The sequence below is a fragment of the Myodes glareolus genome, chromosome 5, assembly GCF_982192425.1.
Source record: "Myodes glareolus chromosome 5, mMyoGla1.1, whole genome shotgun sequence".
Taxonomy (NCBI): domain Eukaryota; kingdom Metazoa; phylum Chordata; class Mammalia; order Rodentia; family Cricetidae; genus Myodes; species Myodes glareolus.
In genome coordinates, this window is record NC_142030.1 from 65497244 (window position 1) to 65515179 (window position 17936).

General features: G+C 36.3%; 1 protein-coding gene across 1 annotated transcript in view; it reads left to right on the top strand.

Annotated features, from left to right (window-relative positions):
- The window catches only part of Pappa2 (pappalysin 2), a 240885-nt gene that overhangs the window by 110647 nt on the left and 112302 nt on the right, over nucleotides 1-17936 (top strand). The window contains exons 10-11 of the mRNA XM_048421621.3: nucleotides 2212-2405; nucleotides 4956-5102. Of these exons, the coding sequence (XP_048277578.3) occupies nucleotides 2212-2405; nucleotides 4956-5102 (341 nt within the window). The remainder of the gene's footprint in view (nucleotides 1-2211; nucleotides 2406-4955; nucleotides 5103-17936) is intronic.

The window sequence follows — 17936 nt, forward strand, 5'->3', positions numbered from 1 at the left end:
TCTTCTCGGTAGCCACACAGTGGTCACACACTGAAAATAAACACACAGTCTCCGAACACCGTACCATCTCTAATGCAGCTCAAGTAGCCTTTCACGTAAGAACAGCATTCCCGCTGTTCCTATCACATTTGATCCTTCGACTCATTTTTCTCAGCCTCTAACACCAGTAAGACTATATCTCAATTACTTTAACTATACTTAAGTACTATATTTAAGCTTATGTTTAAGTTACTGACTGGGTTAAATTGATGTGGTATATTTCACTATTAGACATCTTTTTCGATGAATACCTTTATCGTATGCTAAGTGTATGATTTTACCCCATTGCTTTTCAAAATATTAGATTGGAAGGAATCACTGGAAGTGCGATTTTAAATTGTTCTATTATTTTCTTATGGAATTGCAAAAATACATAATGTTTTTTTGTTCTGTGGCTAAAGGAAAAAAAAAAACAAGAAATAAGATGGAGCAGTCCCTGAGTTATAGATAGAAAATATATTATCTATGCATATAATTGTCATAAATAATAACAAAGGCAGAAAGAGAGAGAGCTTGCTCTTCTGGGAATGTTGTTTCAAATGCACACATGATGAGAGGGTGCCATAAATTTGATAGACTACAGATGAAAGTCTTAAATGAGCTTAGAACCATGTTCTATAGCGGGTGGCTTACACTGGCATGAAAGTAAATTTACCATGGAAGGGTCTTACATATGAGACAGTTATAAAGGAAAATAATAAGGATATTGGTGAACAGCTGACAAACTACCAGGATATCTTTGTGGGGTTTCTGTGAAGAAGAAAAAATGAAAAAGCATGCTATAAGAACAATAAATCTTAGAAATGGTTTTACTGAGTCAGTGCTGGATAGTGTGGATTTGTTTTGAATCATGATTCTATTTCAGTGTCCTATTTCTTTAAGTAGAAATGAGAAATTGGGTTGTGCTATTAACACTAATTATTCTACACTTTGGTAGAATTTCATAGATAGTTTTATTAGTGTACCTAAGCTCTCTACACTGAAGGAAACCAGTCACAAAGGAGCAATGCTGTTCACCTAGTAGGAACTGCCCTGTGTGGACGGATGGGACTTGCCCAGTGTATCCAAACTCATCTTCCACCTCCAATAGTTGCCCGCAAATATTCCTGTTTTGTTTGTCTTCTCTGTTTCAGTATAGGTGGTACAGGGTACAAGGCTGAAAGAGGCGCGGGCCTAGATTGTCTAAGTCTCGCTCAAACCAAGCCCTATAGTTTGTGAGGGTCACTTCTCAAGTCACACAAACTCATTTAGACTTGCCTATCTCATTTATAAAACAGGCAACAATAATAACAAGAAAGCTACAAACCTCATGGTTGCTGTTAGCTGAAAGAACTGATGCCTATAGACCTGGAGTCTTTGCAGCACAGTTTCTTACAGTTTCTGAGCAGTTATGTGCTCAGAGAAAAATGTCTCAGTGGTAAGAGTAATTTTTTAAAAATCATAATTTGGTGAAGAACCCCCTTAAACAATTGAACATTAAGAAAACCCATGAAGGGGATTCAAATATATCTATATTATATTATTTATTTAAATTCTATTTTTGTAGGCTGGGCGGTGGTGGCGCACACCTTTAATCCCAGCACTCGGGAGGCAGAGGCAGGTGGATCTCTGTAAGTTCAAGGCCAGCCTGGTCTACAAGAGCTAGTTCCAGGACAGGCACCAAAAACTACAGAGAAACCCTGTCTCGAAAATCCAAAAAAAAAAAATCTATTTTTGTTTTTTTCTATGCTTCTCATATTTCTAACATATTCCATGTTTAGTTCAACATTCCCTCAAATACCTTGGCTGGGCATGGTAGCACATGCCTATAATTCTAACACTCAAGAGACAAGAGAATCAGGAGTTCAGTGTCAGCCTGGGCTCCCCAAGACTTTGTCTTATTAAAATAAAACAGCACAAATAAGATGGAATCAACTTTCTTCCTACGACCAGTTCATAGTGTACTTCTCTCTTTATCCTTCTCTCCCAAGTCCAATATTTCCTATGACTTCATTAGATTTTGCTTCTTCTCCAAGAGTATGGTGGTTGATGTTTTGGTGAGTACTGTGCGTCCTGGTCATTACAGGATTGTCTTTAGTGGACTGGAGAATAATTGGGTGGAACAACCATACTACATTTCTCCAAAGACATATTAAAAAAAATCCCTCAAATGTTATACATATTTCTTGGCAGGAGAGCCAAGCCTTTGCTACAGGTATGAGGGAGATGGGATTTGTGAGCCTTTTGAGAAGGAAACCAGCATCATAGACTGTGGCCTCCATACTCCTGAAGGACACTTGGACCAGTGGGCTACCCAGGCATATTCCTACCATGAAGACAAGAAGAAGTGTCCTGCTTCTCTGGTAACAGGAGAACCTCATTCGATGGTAAGTGAAGACAGATGAATGGCATCCCAGCTGGCCCTCAGTGTTTAGGGATCTTACATTCTAGTCAAGATGTTAGCATTCAATTTTGCCATCACTGAGATCAGAACATGTTGTGGGATGTTTTACTCTTTTGACTTTTTTGGGGGGTGCCCACCACCCAGCTTCCAAATAAATCACACACGGAGGCTTATTATTACTTACGAATGCCCAGTCTTAATGTGGCTTGTTTCTTGCCAGCTTTTCTTGTCTTAAATTATCCCAATTAACTTTTGCCTCTGGATTTTTATCTTTTTCTATTTCTGTAGACCTTTTCCCCTTCTTTCTCCATGGCTTGCTGTGTAGCTGAGTGGCTGGCCCCTGACATCGTCCTCTCCTCATTCTGTGGCTCTTCTTTCTCGCCTTGTTTTTCCTTTTATACTCTCTGCCTACTAGCCCCACCTAACCTTCCTTCTGCCTCGCTATTGGCTGTTCATCTCTTTATTAGACCGTCAAGTGTTTAAAGACAGGCAAAGAATCACAGCTTCACAGTTATTCAAATGCAACATAAACAAAAGTCACACACATGAAAATAATATTTCCCAACAAGAACAAGATAGTGTTAGCTGAAAACCTAGATTAATCATAAAATCCTGTAATTCACATGCACACTGCTTGATCTCAACAACTTTTATTCAATAACTCAGGGCATATGCAAGCATTTCAAAGTTTAGCATAGTCTTGGAGCTGTTACAAACTATATTTGGGCTCTATGTGTTGGATGATTTAGTGTAAAATGATCAAAAGCACCAACTAGAAATCAGAAAGTTTGAATTGGACAGCTGGCTACACTAGTATTACTGTTATTACATGACTATGGACAAGTCCCTTAACCACTATGGATTTTTATTTGTTACTGTCTTTTATATTTAACAGGCAAATGTAGAGTTAATTGAAATTTTAAATATATATAAAATGTAAAAGTGTGACTTGATTTAAATTAGTATTGAAGGAATGCCAAAGTTAGTAGTTAGAAAATCAGGTGACTCTTTTTCCCTGACCATCTGCCAACATAGTGAGAGATCTTGGGAAGATTCGAAGAGGCTATACTAATAACATTGTTGAACTGAGGTTGAACACTAAAGACAAGATAAAGGGCAGTTGGTTCTTTGGGTACCATTCCAGATGCTTTCATTGCCAAATAGACTCTTCCATCCGTTGTAACAATGGGCAAGATGTCTACAGAAGTAAAAGCTAGCAGCCCTCTGAGTATTGTAGGCCAGGATGAAATATATAAGTGTATTTTAAACTCCTGCTTTGAGGAGTAAAGGAAGCTAATCAAGATGCCTGTCTCAGGTGTCTTATCAAAGATGCAAGTATCCAGATTCCAGCACTTCCATTCTTTGTTTGTAGTTTTCTTTTTCTTGCTGTGAACACAGCTGTTGCCTCTGTAAACATGAAGTCAGCAGTGTGTGTGTGTGTGTATGTGTGTATGTGTGTGTGTGTGTGTGTGTGTGTGTGTGTGTGTGTGCGTGTATGTGTGTGTGTGTTAGTGGCATTTCAGAGCCTTGCAGTCAGCAAATGTTCTGTCACTGAGTTAGGCTCCCAGAATCTTTTAACCAGCTTTTAAGAGAAGAAGAAGAAAGCAGGTTAAAGGGAAGTTGGTGTGTGCCAGCTGAGTGTTTGCTCATGTTTATTGTGAAAAAAAAAGCAAATTTTCTGGAAGCTCCATACTGTAGATTTTCATCTATCTTATGGTCTTCTTAATCAGCCTTATTTGTGGCAAACCTTGAGGAAATGAACATTTACATAACTGGATAACTTTGAACAAAGTTGGCGTTCGTTATTAAAAAGGTGATGGGCAAGATACAATGAGGCAGCTAACCTCTTGGGCCACACTCTCTTTGCCAAGTCTTGGCTTCTTTCTCCTTAGAGTTCTGGTGCCCAGTGACAAAAAGCCAGGAAAGTTGGCGATTCTGAGTTCACGACAGCTCTCTGAAGTGGCTTTTAGTCTAGCCTAAATGTCTTCTCTAAGTGAAGGAGGAGACATTTCCTGAAGTTCTGCTTCTTGGGGTTTCTACCCGGCCAAGTACTCCCAGTCTGCCTGACTCAGTAGCCTTCTGCTTAGGCCAGTTGATGCTGATTGATAAGGACCTAACCATCACCCTAAAAAGACTTGCAAAGTGAATTATTGGATCAGTCCCCTGAAGTGCACCAGAATAATTCTTTGGGCAAGACTCCATGCTGATGGTGGGCAGAGAGTTGTCCTGTGTGTTTTCTACCCTAGAAAGATACATTTTTTTTAAAAAAATGATTTTTATTGAGCTCTACATTTTTCTCTGCCCCCTCCCTCTCTCTATCCTCCCCTTCAACCTTCTCCAAAGATACATCTTGAGGGTTACAGCATTGAGAAATTCTTCTACATGAATTGGGGGTTTTCCCCATTCTAACATCCGCATTCTGTATCTAACAGTGTGGTCATTAGGCAGAAAAGTTGGCTCTGTGCTTGAGAGTGTCCGACTTTATTTGCCTCCTGCACTCCAGACTTAATTTGGGACTGAAATTGCTTTTCAGAATTGTACTACGCATCATCCAGACTCATCCCCCCACCATCTTCTTCCTGGATGGTTTCCCTGTGTCTTCAGTTTGAAGAGAGCCCAGAATGAAGGCAGTGAGCAGTCTGAAGACAGCCTGCAGAAAGACAACGAGATTTGGCTCGAAGTAAGTGAGCCAAATGTTTATTTGGAAAACCTGTAAATAGGGATATACTTGTGTGCACATGTATAGGTAAAATGGGACATTTGACTGACTTATTAGAGTTTTTCTTTCTGTTACCTCAAAGTATTTATATCTTAAATTTATTTAAAATTGACTTTCTTTGAAGTTTGGTCTTCCATATGGGTAATCACTCTAGGGAAATAACGTGCACCATGACATGTAAAATTAGAAATACCATAATTGCCATAGAAATCAAGGAATAAGGCTTTTAATATCACTGTCACAAGACTTTTTTGTGTGTTGTATCACAAACATATCTTGTAGTTTTGCTTCTATTGACACAGATTCCTTTTGCGAAATTGTTGTCTGTTTTTGTTACTTGAGATAGCGTCTCATGCAGCCCAGGTTGTCCTCAGACTCTGACCCTGAGCTCCTGATCCTCCTACTCCACCTCCCGAGTGTTGGGATGACAGGTGTGCACCACCACAAACAGCTTATGAGGTGCTGGTAAGGGATATCAAGGTTTCACACGCATCGTGTGAGGTAGATTCACAGTTTCTGCCCCATGGGTGTTCAGTAGATCCAGAACCAATCTAATCCATCTTAGATCCTCTTTGCTGTACGTCATTTTTGTCAGAACCCAGCTGCAGTATGCATGTGTTGGCTTGTGTGTTGACTCTATCTTTTATTTATTAATTCTGCATTTTGCTCTATTAGATCATATGTTTTGGGGAATATTAGTACACTTTTCAGAACTAAACATTTTATTCAATCTTAAAATTACATAGTGTAAGTCTTAAAGATTCTCCATTTTCTTTAAGAATATATTGGCTATCTCGATATTATACTTTACATTTTATTTGAATTTTATAATCAGCTATTAGTGTTTTAGTCTTACTAGGGTTTATCATTTCCTATAATTTTTTCCTTATCTTTTCATAAAACAAATCAAAGAACTGTAAAGTTTAATTTTTCATTATTTTCTTCATTTTTATTGTTTGTTTTCATGGTTGTGAATATTCTAGACAAGTGTTCAACCATTGAGCTACAGCCATGCTTTTAACTTGTGTTTCCTTTTCTGGTAACTTAAAATGATGTTTTGATAATTGACTTTTGTCCTCTCTACCCACCCTCACACAGAGATAGTCCTCACTTTATGTAGTCTTGTGAGATCACACAATGATTATACAAAGTGAGCAATAATCAATAAGGAGATTATGGTTGCTTCATGACCCTTAAAATATTTTTATTTTTACTTCAAATGCTCTTCCATTTTAGTTATGCATTTGTGGGAAAATAAAAGTAATAGAGCTGCCTTTTGTCTCTGGTTCACTACTACTTAGAACATTGGCGATATAGAAGATCAATGTGTTACACTTCTTTGCAAAAGCTGCAAAGATACCAAGGTAGTTTTACCCTTGCTTGCCTTTTTTTTATGTGACTTCTATGACAGAGCTGGTGTGTTTTTATGACTTGGTGAGTTTTTTATGCCTTGCTTATACCGCTAACCATAGACCAGTTCCTGAAAAGTATTCCTCACTCTTCGATGACATAAAATATTCCGGTGAAGTTCTTTAGCATGAACTTTTTTCTTGATAATGGCTCCTCTAGGAAGTCTTGTTTTTTTGATCAAAGCTACATTCCCTACTGTGGGGGCACAACTTCACTCCACTGCAGTCCTCTGCCTGCGAGTCTGCACTCTTGAACCCCCACCATTCTTAGAGCTGGTTACTCCTTCCACAACACCATTGTCCACTGGTCAGGTTTTGCTTCCAGCATTATCATGTTTCTGTGCTGCATTTTCATCTTGTTGACTTCTTCTTTTGATTATCTATCCTGGCAGATTTTCACATGGGTTTGTCACTGAGGAAAACGTTGAAATCCCATGTGTATTGTGTGTGTAACCCAAATCAAAGCTTCATTCAGGCAGTGAGTGTAAAGAGGAAATGTTTCATCAATATGAAATAGTTCTAGTCACTAAGAGATTACATTATTAAGCCACATTAAAGTCATGACTTTAGCAATGATGGGATTAGTCTATTGGTCAGAATTCAAACATATTACTGGTGTGGAGTTTTTTTGGTTGTTGTTACAAGATTGGCAGTGAAATGTTTATTCAGTTGCTATTAATATATTGTATCAACTTGACTTGAATCACATTGGTGAGTCAGTAGTTTTAGTTAAACTAATTTAATGACCATCATTTGTAGTATGCACATTGGAAATTGCCATGATATTACTACAAATTCCTGTATCTTTCTTCTAAATTATCTTCTTACCTAAAAAGTGTGTTTTTTCTCTCTAGTAATGTTTATTCAATCCTTATATATTTCTATGTTCTTTGATGTACTCCTTCTTACAGTATATTTTAAAACATACTTATCACAATCACTTTAATGTGTAGTTGATACCATCAGTCTCTTTAGTGACGCGAACTGTTGTATGCAGGCGATCTTTTCTCTCCTCACTCACTGGCTTCTCTCTTCTATCACAATGAGTGAAGTCTTAACTGAACATCAGACGCTGAACACCTTGGAGAGATATTGGCTGACACTCTCTTTATTTTGAGATAGCTTTATTGGAATATGTACAAAGATTCATGAAATATTACCTCAATTAAGTAAACAATTTGAAAGACTAGTCTCTGTTCTTATTTCTGTGAGTCCCAATCTAATTTCTTCAGTTTTTTTCCTTTGTTCTAAGAAATTCCCCTTGCAAAACTTAAACTGGGCCCTCTACTTTGAAAGTCTCTAACTTCCATGGCCTCAGCAGTATATGTCTGCCAAGGACCCCTGCAGGGTTTGAGCCTGTCTCTGGACAGTCTTTGCTTCATTTATACTCTTATTTTGCACTGCTTTGGATATTATAACTATTTCTGAGACACAGAATGTCTGATTTCATTTAATGTGATTTATTTCCTTTGGAGTTCTTGAGTCTTGAGTCCTGAAAGATTTGCTTGTTCTCAAACATCATCTTCATCTCACTTAATTTGTATTTTTAAAGTCATCCTGCTAGAGAAATCTCAGCCTGAAACTGTTAATACCCATCAGTTAGCTGCCTCTTGTAGTTTAGGTTTGTAGCCTAGTCCAGCTCAACAGCTAATCTAGAAGAAGAACCTTCATATTACACAACAAAATCAAATCAGAGGTTATATTAGTGTGTAAAGTGTGCTAGTAAAATTTGATTTCATGAACCCATATGGTACCAAGTAATTTAGGAAGAGTATTTTGAAAATAAGCTACATTAAACAAAACATTTTCCAAGCACGGCAGAATTTCTGGCCCTTTACTCTTCATTTTAGTATAATTTAATCTTGATTTGATACACAGATATGATTTGTATGCAGTGAATCAGAGACAAATTTATTGCATAAGTGAAAAACAACAGTACTGGAAAACATTAGTTTTGAAAACTGATTTCCAAAATCTTTCATTCACTTACATGCTACTTGCCAAAATAAAAGTTCTGTCATTTTAGCCAGTTTTACTGAGGTAATATTCTCTTGCTTTTCTTTATTCTAATCTTCAGCCAAAAGAGCAAGAACAGAAGAATTTTTTTACAGAGTATATAATATAAGCCTTTATTGTTTACAATGAGAAGCACATATTAAAGTCATCTATGGCTTATACAATGTATATTCTTCTGCTTTTTTCTGGTATCCTTGCAAATCTTTATGAGTAACAGGAGAGATGTTTTTCTATTTCACAGATGAAGAAAGCATCCACGATTTGAAGTGCTTTTTCTACACCACTAAAGGATAAAATGGTAGTTAGGAAACCATATGCTTACATCTTGACAAAAATCTCATGAATACCCCCCCACACACACACCAAACGCTGTTGCTCATTCAATCAGCATTTATTAAGCACCGGTAGTATGCCAAACCCAGAATTGAGCACTGGTGATGCATAGAGCAGAGCAGAGCAGCAATAGGAAGAGAGCAAGAACACAAGTGGAGACAAGCAAAAGGTGCCCTTCCTTGTTTGGTTGCAGTTCTTCTAAAGTTTTGAAAGACTGCATCAGTGAATCTAGGTGAGAGGATAAATTTTTGTAAACTTACATGCAGGAGCAGGTGAGTTCCAGAAAGTGTGGTTTCTTTAAGAAAGTGCTTTGAATCTAAGTAATGTAGAAAACAAATGCAACTATTTGAGATGCAGACACTCCATAGACACGTGTTTGGTTCCTAGGGAGCTAGTCACCATATGCAAAATCGTATGTTCATGTTTGTTTCTGTGGTTATAAACTGTCTCTAGTTTGAAATGATCTCACTTAGGCTGGACTGGTTAGCAATCCTAACAGAAACCATCGCATGTTCACAGTATTTTAAAAACCAGAGTCCCCACATCAGTTATAAACCATGGATCACTGCCTGGAAATCCTTTCTGCACAAGCCTAAAGCCTGTTCACCATAATTTATCTCCTTTCTTTGTTTGGTATCAACTAGCTAAACACTGAACATCAGTCTCTAGGAACATGCAATGTGTATTAAATTGGTTAGATTTCAAATGAGTACCCCTAACACCATGCAAACAGGGAAAAACACACTTGTTGAACTGTAATCTGTTCCACATAGTTTTTATTATACACACTTTAAAATGATTATTTTAAAATTCAGAGATGCTAAGCATTTAAATGGTGTAACTGGTAAGTATAGATAGGATTATAATTCAAATCCAGTATATACCAAAGACTGTGGTCCTCTGTTTCCATAGCAGGAGTTGGGAATATTTTCTATGAAGAACCAGTTATAAAATACTTCAGGTTTATTGACCACACAACCCATATCATAACTGCTTAACATGGTTATTAGCATGAAGATAGAAAGTATAAATTGTCTTTTTAAAAACAGAACTTCTAATTTTACATACTTTTCATATTATATTTATTTTCATTTTCAGCTATTTGAAAAATATGTGTCTTAGATCACAGCCATATAGAAATAGGAATTGGGTCAGGATTGGCCCACAGACTGCTCTACATCACATTTCTAAGTTACTACTAAAGATATCCATGACTGTTTATCTTATTTCAGCACTGCGTTATTCAAGCTTTTGCTACTGTGACAAAATGCTTGATGTAAACAGTTAATGGAAAAAGAGTTCATTTTGGATATGGATTCAGAGGTTTTGATCCATCTTGGAGTGGACGGAGGGGGTGGTAGAACAGTTCACACACAATCAGGAAGCAGAGGGAGAATGTCTATGGCGCCATCCTCCTCCTGCTTTGGCTTTTAGATTCTCAGTGCTCCAGCACATGGGATGATGTAATTTCAATTCAGGGCAACTCTTCTTCTCAGTCAGCCCTCAGTGGAAGGATCCTCACAGACAAATGCAGTGGCCTGCTTTAATCTAAGTTCCTCAATCCAAGCAAGCTGCCAATCAAGGCTAAAAGTCTTACACATGACAAAATGCACATGTGTGTCTCTGTGTGTATACATGCCTATGTGTATGCTCATTATTTAAGTGCACATACATACATGTGCTTATGTGTGTGGAGACCATATGTTGATTGGTGTCAGCATGTTCTCCTCAGTCCCTCTTCACATCAATTTTTTAATATAGAGTCCCTAACTAGACCTGAGCTCACCAGTTCAACTAGGCTTCTTACTAGCCAGTGAGGTCCAGGGATTCTCCTGTCTCTCTTTCCCCGTGATTGAACTACAGATGAACACCCAGGTCTTCACATAGGTACTGGAGATCCAAACTCAAGTCCTCATGTTTGTGCCGCAAACACTTTCATAACTGAGCCATATTTCCCATCCCAACATCTACTTTTGGGTCTACACAATAAACTGCCACATATTAACAACATATTTGTATTTTGAGAGAACTAGAGAATGAATAAATTACCATTTTCGGCCTGTAGTTACATATATGGCAGTGGTAGCATTTGCACTCATATTGTGGAAACAGAGTATCCTAAAACATGTGCTACAAATTCAATAAAATACAACAAGAACTTAAAATGTCCTGATTAAACGTAAGGCATTTAGCTTAGTTTTATCATAAGCATTAGTTTGTGGTACAGAGCTCATGAGCTTTATCTCTTAAGCTGAATTTTCCTATTTATCTCACCTTCCATATCTCTCCATACACATGACACACAGCTTTACTCTTTTTGGTTGTAACAGAATGCTTTCAGTATAGGAACTTGCCAGAATTTTCATATATCTATAACTTCCAGACCGAAGGTTTATAATTTTCCTTCTCTGGTAATGCCTCCTCTTCTTTGTCTCCCCAATAAAAACACAATTCCTTCCGAATATTTAACTCAAAAATTGTTTTCATTACAAATTGGAGTCTTTCATGAATTTTGCTCCCAATCCCTAGATACCACAGTCACTTTCTCCTTAGTGCACCCATCTTCCATAATGTCTGCATACTTCACTGTTCTATTTAACGATTTGTCTGTCTTGTGAACTATCCAGAGCTTTTGAGAGAAGCAATGTGTACTCCTGAACTTATGTCCCAAGCTGGAGGAAAAAAAGCCTCCTTTGCTGTTCAAAAACGTTTGGCGATGGAGCGTTAGAGCTCACCATTTGGGAGCATACTCAGGACACAGGACAAAAGTGGACAAGGATTGTGACTTGTGATGTGCTGGAAAAGAAGAGATGACAGAGGCCAGAGATTGAGGCAAGCACTTCATCTTGCAGAGACTGAAAAGACTGACTGGCTAGAGTCTGAGTGAAACTCACATCAAAGGAGGTTTCCAATGGTGGAAAAAAAAATCCACAGCTATTCTTTGATTTGCCATATGGACTCTCTAGAAAGCAAATGCCAAGACAGAATTCAGTATTCAGGAGATTTATTAAACAGTGGCTTAGAAATCAGCTTCTGTGGGACAGCAGGGAAGGAAAAATGAGTGGATAAAAAGAGAAACTATATATCACTGATAAGGTCATAGGAACACTCCATATTATCCCACAGGACTAAGCCATGGTGAATACAAAATCCTGCTACATTAACCTTGAGATAGTGATGTTTTTGAGTAAAGACTGAAGCCAGTTAGATATGTACCTTACAATCTTTAGAGCAACCATGAAAGTACACATATATACAAGTAGTTGTAGGTAAAATGTCAAAAGATGAAATGGAATAAAAATTACTTAATTCTCCAACAAGAAGGCAGAGAAAGAGAAATCAAGAACCAACAAGATTTACCCAAGAGGAAAACAAAAGCCAAGATGGTGTGCTTAAATCCAACTAAGTAATTTGTTTTATTAAGTAGAATTGTTTCAGAAAGTCATGAAAATACAGATTATAATTTTTAGATTATATACTGTTTATAATACACACACTTTAAATATAAAAACAAGGAGATGAAAATTAAAAGCGTTAAAAATTATGTGCTATGGAAATTATAAGCACAAAGTAATTATGTATTGTGATATTAAAACGATAAGTGTTCAATTTATGAAGAAGACTGGCAATTTGAAAAAAAAATAAGTACTTAATATTTTATCCTCAAAATAAGTGAACTGAGAATTTGACATACCTGATGGAGACACTGCCATACTTATATAATTATAGCTGAAATTTTCATCACCTCCTTAATAATTTATGTAATAAGTAGATTAAAAACAAATTAGGACAAATGCATAAGATTTCAAAATAATTATCCAATATTGTAATCTAATTGATATTTTTAGAAACATTGCACTCAATAACTGAAAATAATACATAGTATTCTCCAAACTAGAACACTATAAAACAAGTCTCAATATATTTATGATTAAAATCATACAGTGTAGGCTTTTTTAACCTCAATAACACTAAACTAAATGGGAATAACAAATTATCTTAAAGATCCACAGTTGTTTTTTCAATTCAATAATATTACTAAATAATCTGTGGGTCAGCCAGATATGTTGTCTCTGTCTCTTGAGTGTTGGGATTATTGGTTAAGACAGCATGTCTCAGCTTGGTGTCAGGCCATTTTAATGGAGATTCTGTTGCAATAAACAAAAACAAAACAAAACCAAAATCATTTTTAAAAAAACTCAATCCATAGGTCTTTATGATGGAGATTAGTAAACCTTTGAGTGGAATGCTACTGGCAACTGTGTGAGGGTTTGAAAGTTAAAGCATGCTTGCAGGGAAATTTCTATCTTTATAAATCTATACAATATTTTAAAAAGATATAAAATTAGTAATAATCAAAGTTCCTCCCTTATGTCATTAGAGAAATGACAAAATAAACAAAAATAAAAATTAAGAAGAACAGAAAAAATTAAGTGGACTAGAAAATAATCCAGTATTTTCTATTAAATTGTTATTAGTTTCTTTTCTCTAGACATGAATTCAGTGAAGTTAGACACTTCCTTTATGCTTTATGAGATATGAAAGAAGCTAAATGTAAATCATGGAAAAGAAAATTTCATTTTCTCACAGATTTAATAAACACACAAGAACAACCTAAAAATCATTTCATGTGACACTGGTTTTTAAGAGATTAAGAAGATATGAGTGTGTTTCTGAATTTCAACAGCTACCAATAAAATGTATAACTGAAGAAAACATCTAATTTACTTTTGAAGTGAAAGTGACAAAATAATTAGTAGGGAACATGAAAAGAAATAGGGAAGAACTCTGTGAAGAAGAGCACTAGATACACGGTGAGAGAGCTTGAGTACATGGGTGTGGACTTGTCCTGCAGAGAGAGAGAATCTCATGCGATTCTCACACTAAATCTTGAAAGTTCATGTAATCTCCATTTAAAAACCCAAAGATCTCCAGTGAAGAACTACGATGCTGAATTTCATTTTTTTTCAAATAGCAAAACACATTAATTATAGTGTGTTGTCGGGGTTTCTGTCCTGTCCGGTTCCCACAATCGTTAAGTTGCAAAGAAATCACACAGAGGTCTACATTAACTATAAACTGTTTGGCCCATTAGTTCAGGCTTTTTATTATATCTCGTAACTTATATTAGCCCATTATTATAGTATATGCTAGCCACATAGCTCAGTACCTTTTTCAGTGGGGCAGTCACATCTTGCTTCTTCTGTGTCTGGGCCAGGACTGTGTCCTCTTCCCAGAATTCTCCTGTTCTCATTGACCCACTTCCTGTCTGATTGTCCTGTCTATACTCCTGCCTGCCTACTGGCCCATCAGCATTTACTTAAAATATAGTTGACAGGATATAGACCAATGTCCCACGGCAATAGTGATTTATAAATGAAGAGTGTAGATAGTTGAATGGGCCAGGTGTTTGGGGAATGTGCATACGGATGTTAGCAAACGTGCAAACACAGGCTTCATCTCTACAGGAGGAGGCCACTTGTTGTCCCGGCTGCCCAGAATCAAAATATCCACACAGAAACTATATGAATTATAACACTGCTTGGCCCATTAGCTCTAGCTTCTTTTTGGCTAACTCCTACATCTTTTTTTTGATTTTCAAGACAGGATTTCCCTGTAGTTTTTTGGTGCCTGTCCTGGAACTAGCTCTTAATTTAACCCATTCCTATTAATCTGTATATCACCACAGGGTTGTGGCCTACCAGCAAAGTTTCAGCACCTCTATCTCTGGAGTCGGATCATGATGTCTCTCTCCATCTTCCTTCTCCCAGCATTCAGTCTAGTTTCCCCCGCCCTACCTAAGTTCTGCCCTATCAACAGGACAAGGCAGTTTCTTTATTCATTTATGGTAATCACAGCACACAGAGGAAACTCCCACATCACATCTCTGCTGAGCAATTACCAGACAGTATAAACGAGTCCTGTGGCCCCAGGTTAGTCCACCCCAAGTGGAATAAACAAATTTCTTACTTTTGCCGCTTTTTAAGTTTTTTTCCTTACTATCGTGAAGTACACCGTCCCATTATACAATAATTGCTGATCCTTTAGTGTTTTCTCTTTAGGTCACAGTATGGGTGAATTCTTTCATTTTTCACCCTCTGGTTAGAATAATATTTTTCATTTTCTTCTGTTAGAGTTTTAGTTTTGCCTTTCAGACTGTCACCTTTTAGCATACTTGTTTTTTTGCATATACTGTATGATTTATACTACTTTTAAAGAAATGTGACAAGCCAATTTCTCTAATGGTATTCATTGAAGTGTTCATTCTTGTCTTGTTTTATAGCATGGCACCAGGTGTATACCCACTCCTAGGTCTGTTTTGTACTTTTACATTGCATTTAATTGGTCTGTTTTCCTGTTCATTATACCAACTCACTGCCTGCATTATTATGAATTTAGTTTGGCTGTACATATTCTCCTTAGTCATTTTTTGCACATTTGTCTTAAAAATTGAAGTTCATTACTCATAAAACATTTCTTTTTTCTGTATAAAATTCAAAATGTAGCCTTGTGATTCTGCCCTTTGTGTCACTGTTCTGTTGAACCAAACAGACAATGTTTGAGACACCAAAACGTTTTTTTCCTTGTGAAGGGATCTTAGATGTTGGTTTTACATGACATTTTATTGACAGGTTTTATTTTTGACGTTTATATTTACATTTGTATATGGAATTCATTTATATATTTCCTTTTGAATATTCAGTTTGCTAATGCCTCATGATTTTTTTCCCTATATTTTATGTTTGGAAACTGTGTAAAACTAGGATTACTTCTTCCCTCAAAAATTCACCAGAACACACCTAAAAACAAAAACAAAAACTAACAAAAGAATCTCAGTTCAGGGCTTATTGGGTGGAAGATTTTTAATTATGATTTGATTTTTTTAATTTAAAAATATGTTCCATGTTTCATTTCTTTTCCATCTTTGGGTTTTTGGATGTTTCTGGGAAATTGCTGATTTATTCTACATATTCAAATGTTGTTCTGATTCCTGTTCCTACTGTGCTTTTATTACTTTTCCACTTCTAGCCATACTTACTGTGCCTTTAGAGATACATGGTTTGGGGCATTGCATAATTACATGTGATATTTGCCCACCCTTCTGGAGTCTTCAGGGACAGTCTTCTGTCTCGCTCAACTTGCTTCTTATACTTCTTTTGTCAACTTCATTGACTTCATTTTTTATTGCTATCCCTTGTTTTTGCCTTGGTTCTCTGGATTTACACTGATGTTCTGACTTTAGGTTTCTGATGCCTAGCTTGGTTATTTTATTTTTGGTGGTGGGTAATTTTTCTTTATATTTATAATTACTACTTTAATTGTGTCTCATAAATCTTGATGTATAGACCTTTTGTTCCCATTTGATTCTAAGAATTTTGTAATACTTTATGACTTGTTTTTATAACCTTAGACATTTTTATAATTGTATTTGTTTACATCATTGATTTTTCAGAGCATAAGAACTTTTTATTGTGCCAGCTGGGATATTAATAGAGGGTGTTTTTTCTCCTCCCTTTGGCCCTATGTTTTATTAGTAAACCCTTAAATTTCAAGTTTTTATTCATTTAGGAATTAAGAGCCAATCCATAATAAGAATTCTTACTCTGCATTAATTTGTCAAAAAATGTCAATTATTCTTAGTTTTCTCTCTCTAGCTACACACATATCTACAAAATTTGTTCATCCTTCTCACTTTGGTTTTGTGTTCCTGATTACTTGTTCTTTTTCTCTTTATTTTTTGTTCTGCTTATAGTACAGTCTTTAATTTCCATTTGATAAATTCTTGCTTTTAAGTTACTGTCAAATACAGTTTGATTATACTCACAGAATACCCTGAAATATTTTGATGCACTATGAAACAGTTACCACAGACAAGCCTAGTTAAGGGCATTTATGTTCCTGACACTGAGCTGGAGAAAAAAATGAACTTTCTAGTTGGATTTAGATTTTAGATAAGCAGCAACTAATATTTAACATCAATATTTTCATGTATTGTTTGGGCATATGAAAACAAAAAAATTATTGTGGGTCAGATATTTAAAGTTAAGCATACATCCTGTATCCTTGTTGGTTGGTTTTGTGACATATGACAAATTTTCAGCCTTTTTAAAAAGCCAGTCAGATGTTAATTTGTTATTTAGAAATTATTTCAACTATCCTGGATGCTGTGCATATATCATTGTTTGACCAAAAGTAAAAAGTACATGTATATAAGGCACTGGGGCTGAATACTACTTTGAATATTTGGTTAAACTAAAGCTCATATGATTCTAAGTGAGTATGTGGGAACATTTACCGTTGATCTGGCTTTTCAGTCTACACTAGAGATAGAACAATAGATTAGTAGTCTACACTAGAGATAGAACAATAGATTAGTAGTCTACACTAGAGATAGAACAATAGATTAGTAGTCTACACTAGAGATAGAACAATAGATTAGTAGTCTACACTAGAGATAGAACAATAGATTAGTAGTCTACACTAGAGATAGAACAATAGATTAGTAGTCTACACTAGAGATAGAACAATAGATTAGTGGTCTACACTGGAGATAGAACAATAGATTAGTGGTCTACACTGGAGATAGAACAATAGATTAGTGGTCTACACTGGAGATAGAACAATAGATTAGTGGTCTACACTGGAGATAGAACAATAGATTAGTGGTCTACACTGGAGATAGAACAATAGATTAGTGGTCTACACTGGAGATAGAACAATAGATTAGTAGTCTACACTGGAGATAGAACAATAGATTAGTAGGTGCTTTGGAAATTGGAAGAAGACTGAGTACTACAGAGAATGAATGGTAACCTCTGCTATTACTCCAACAAGTAACTTCTAGAAACATGCTATCTCTCTGGGCATCAGGTTTCTTTTGGAATTTCCTTTAAAAGAGGTATTTACATGATTGCTTCCAACTTTGCACATACATATAAACTTGATAGTGAATTTTTTAAAAGGAGGTAAGTAAATAGGGTGAATGATAGTCTAGGCCTGGGCTGCTAATGGCCAAGGCTGAGGGCAAAGCCTGCAG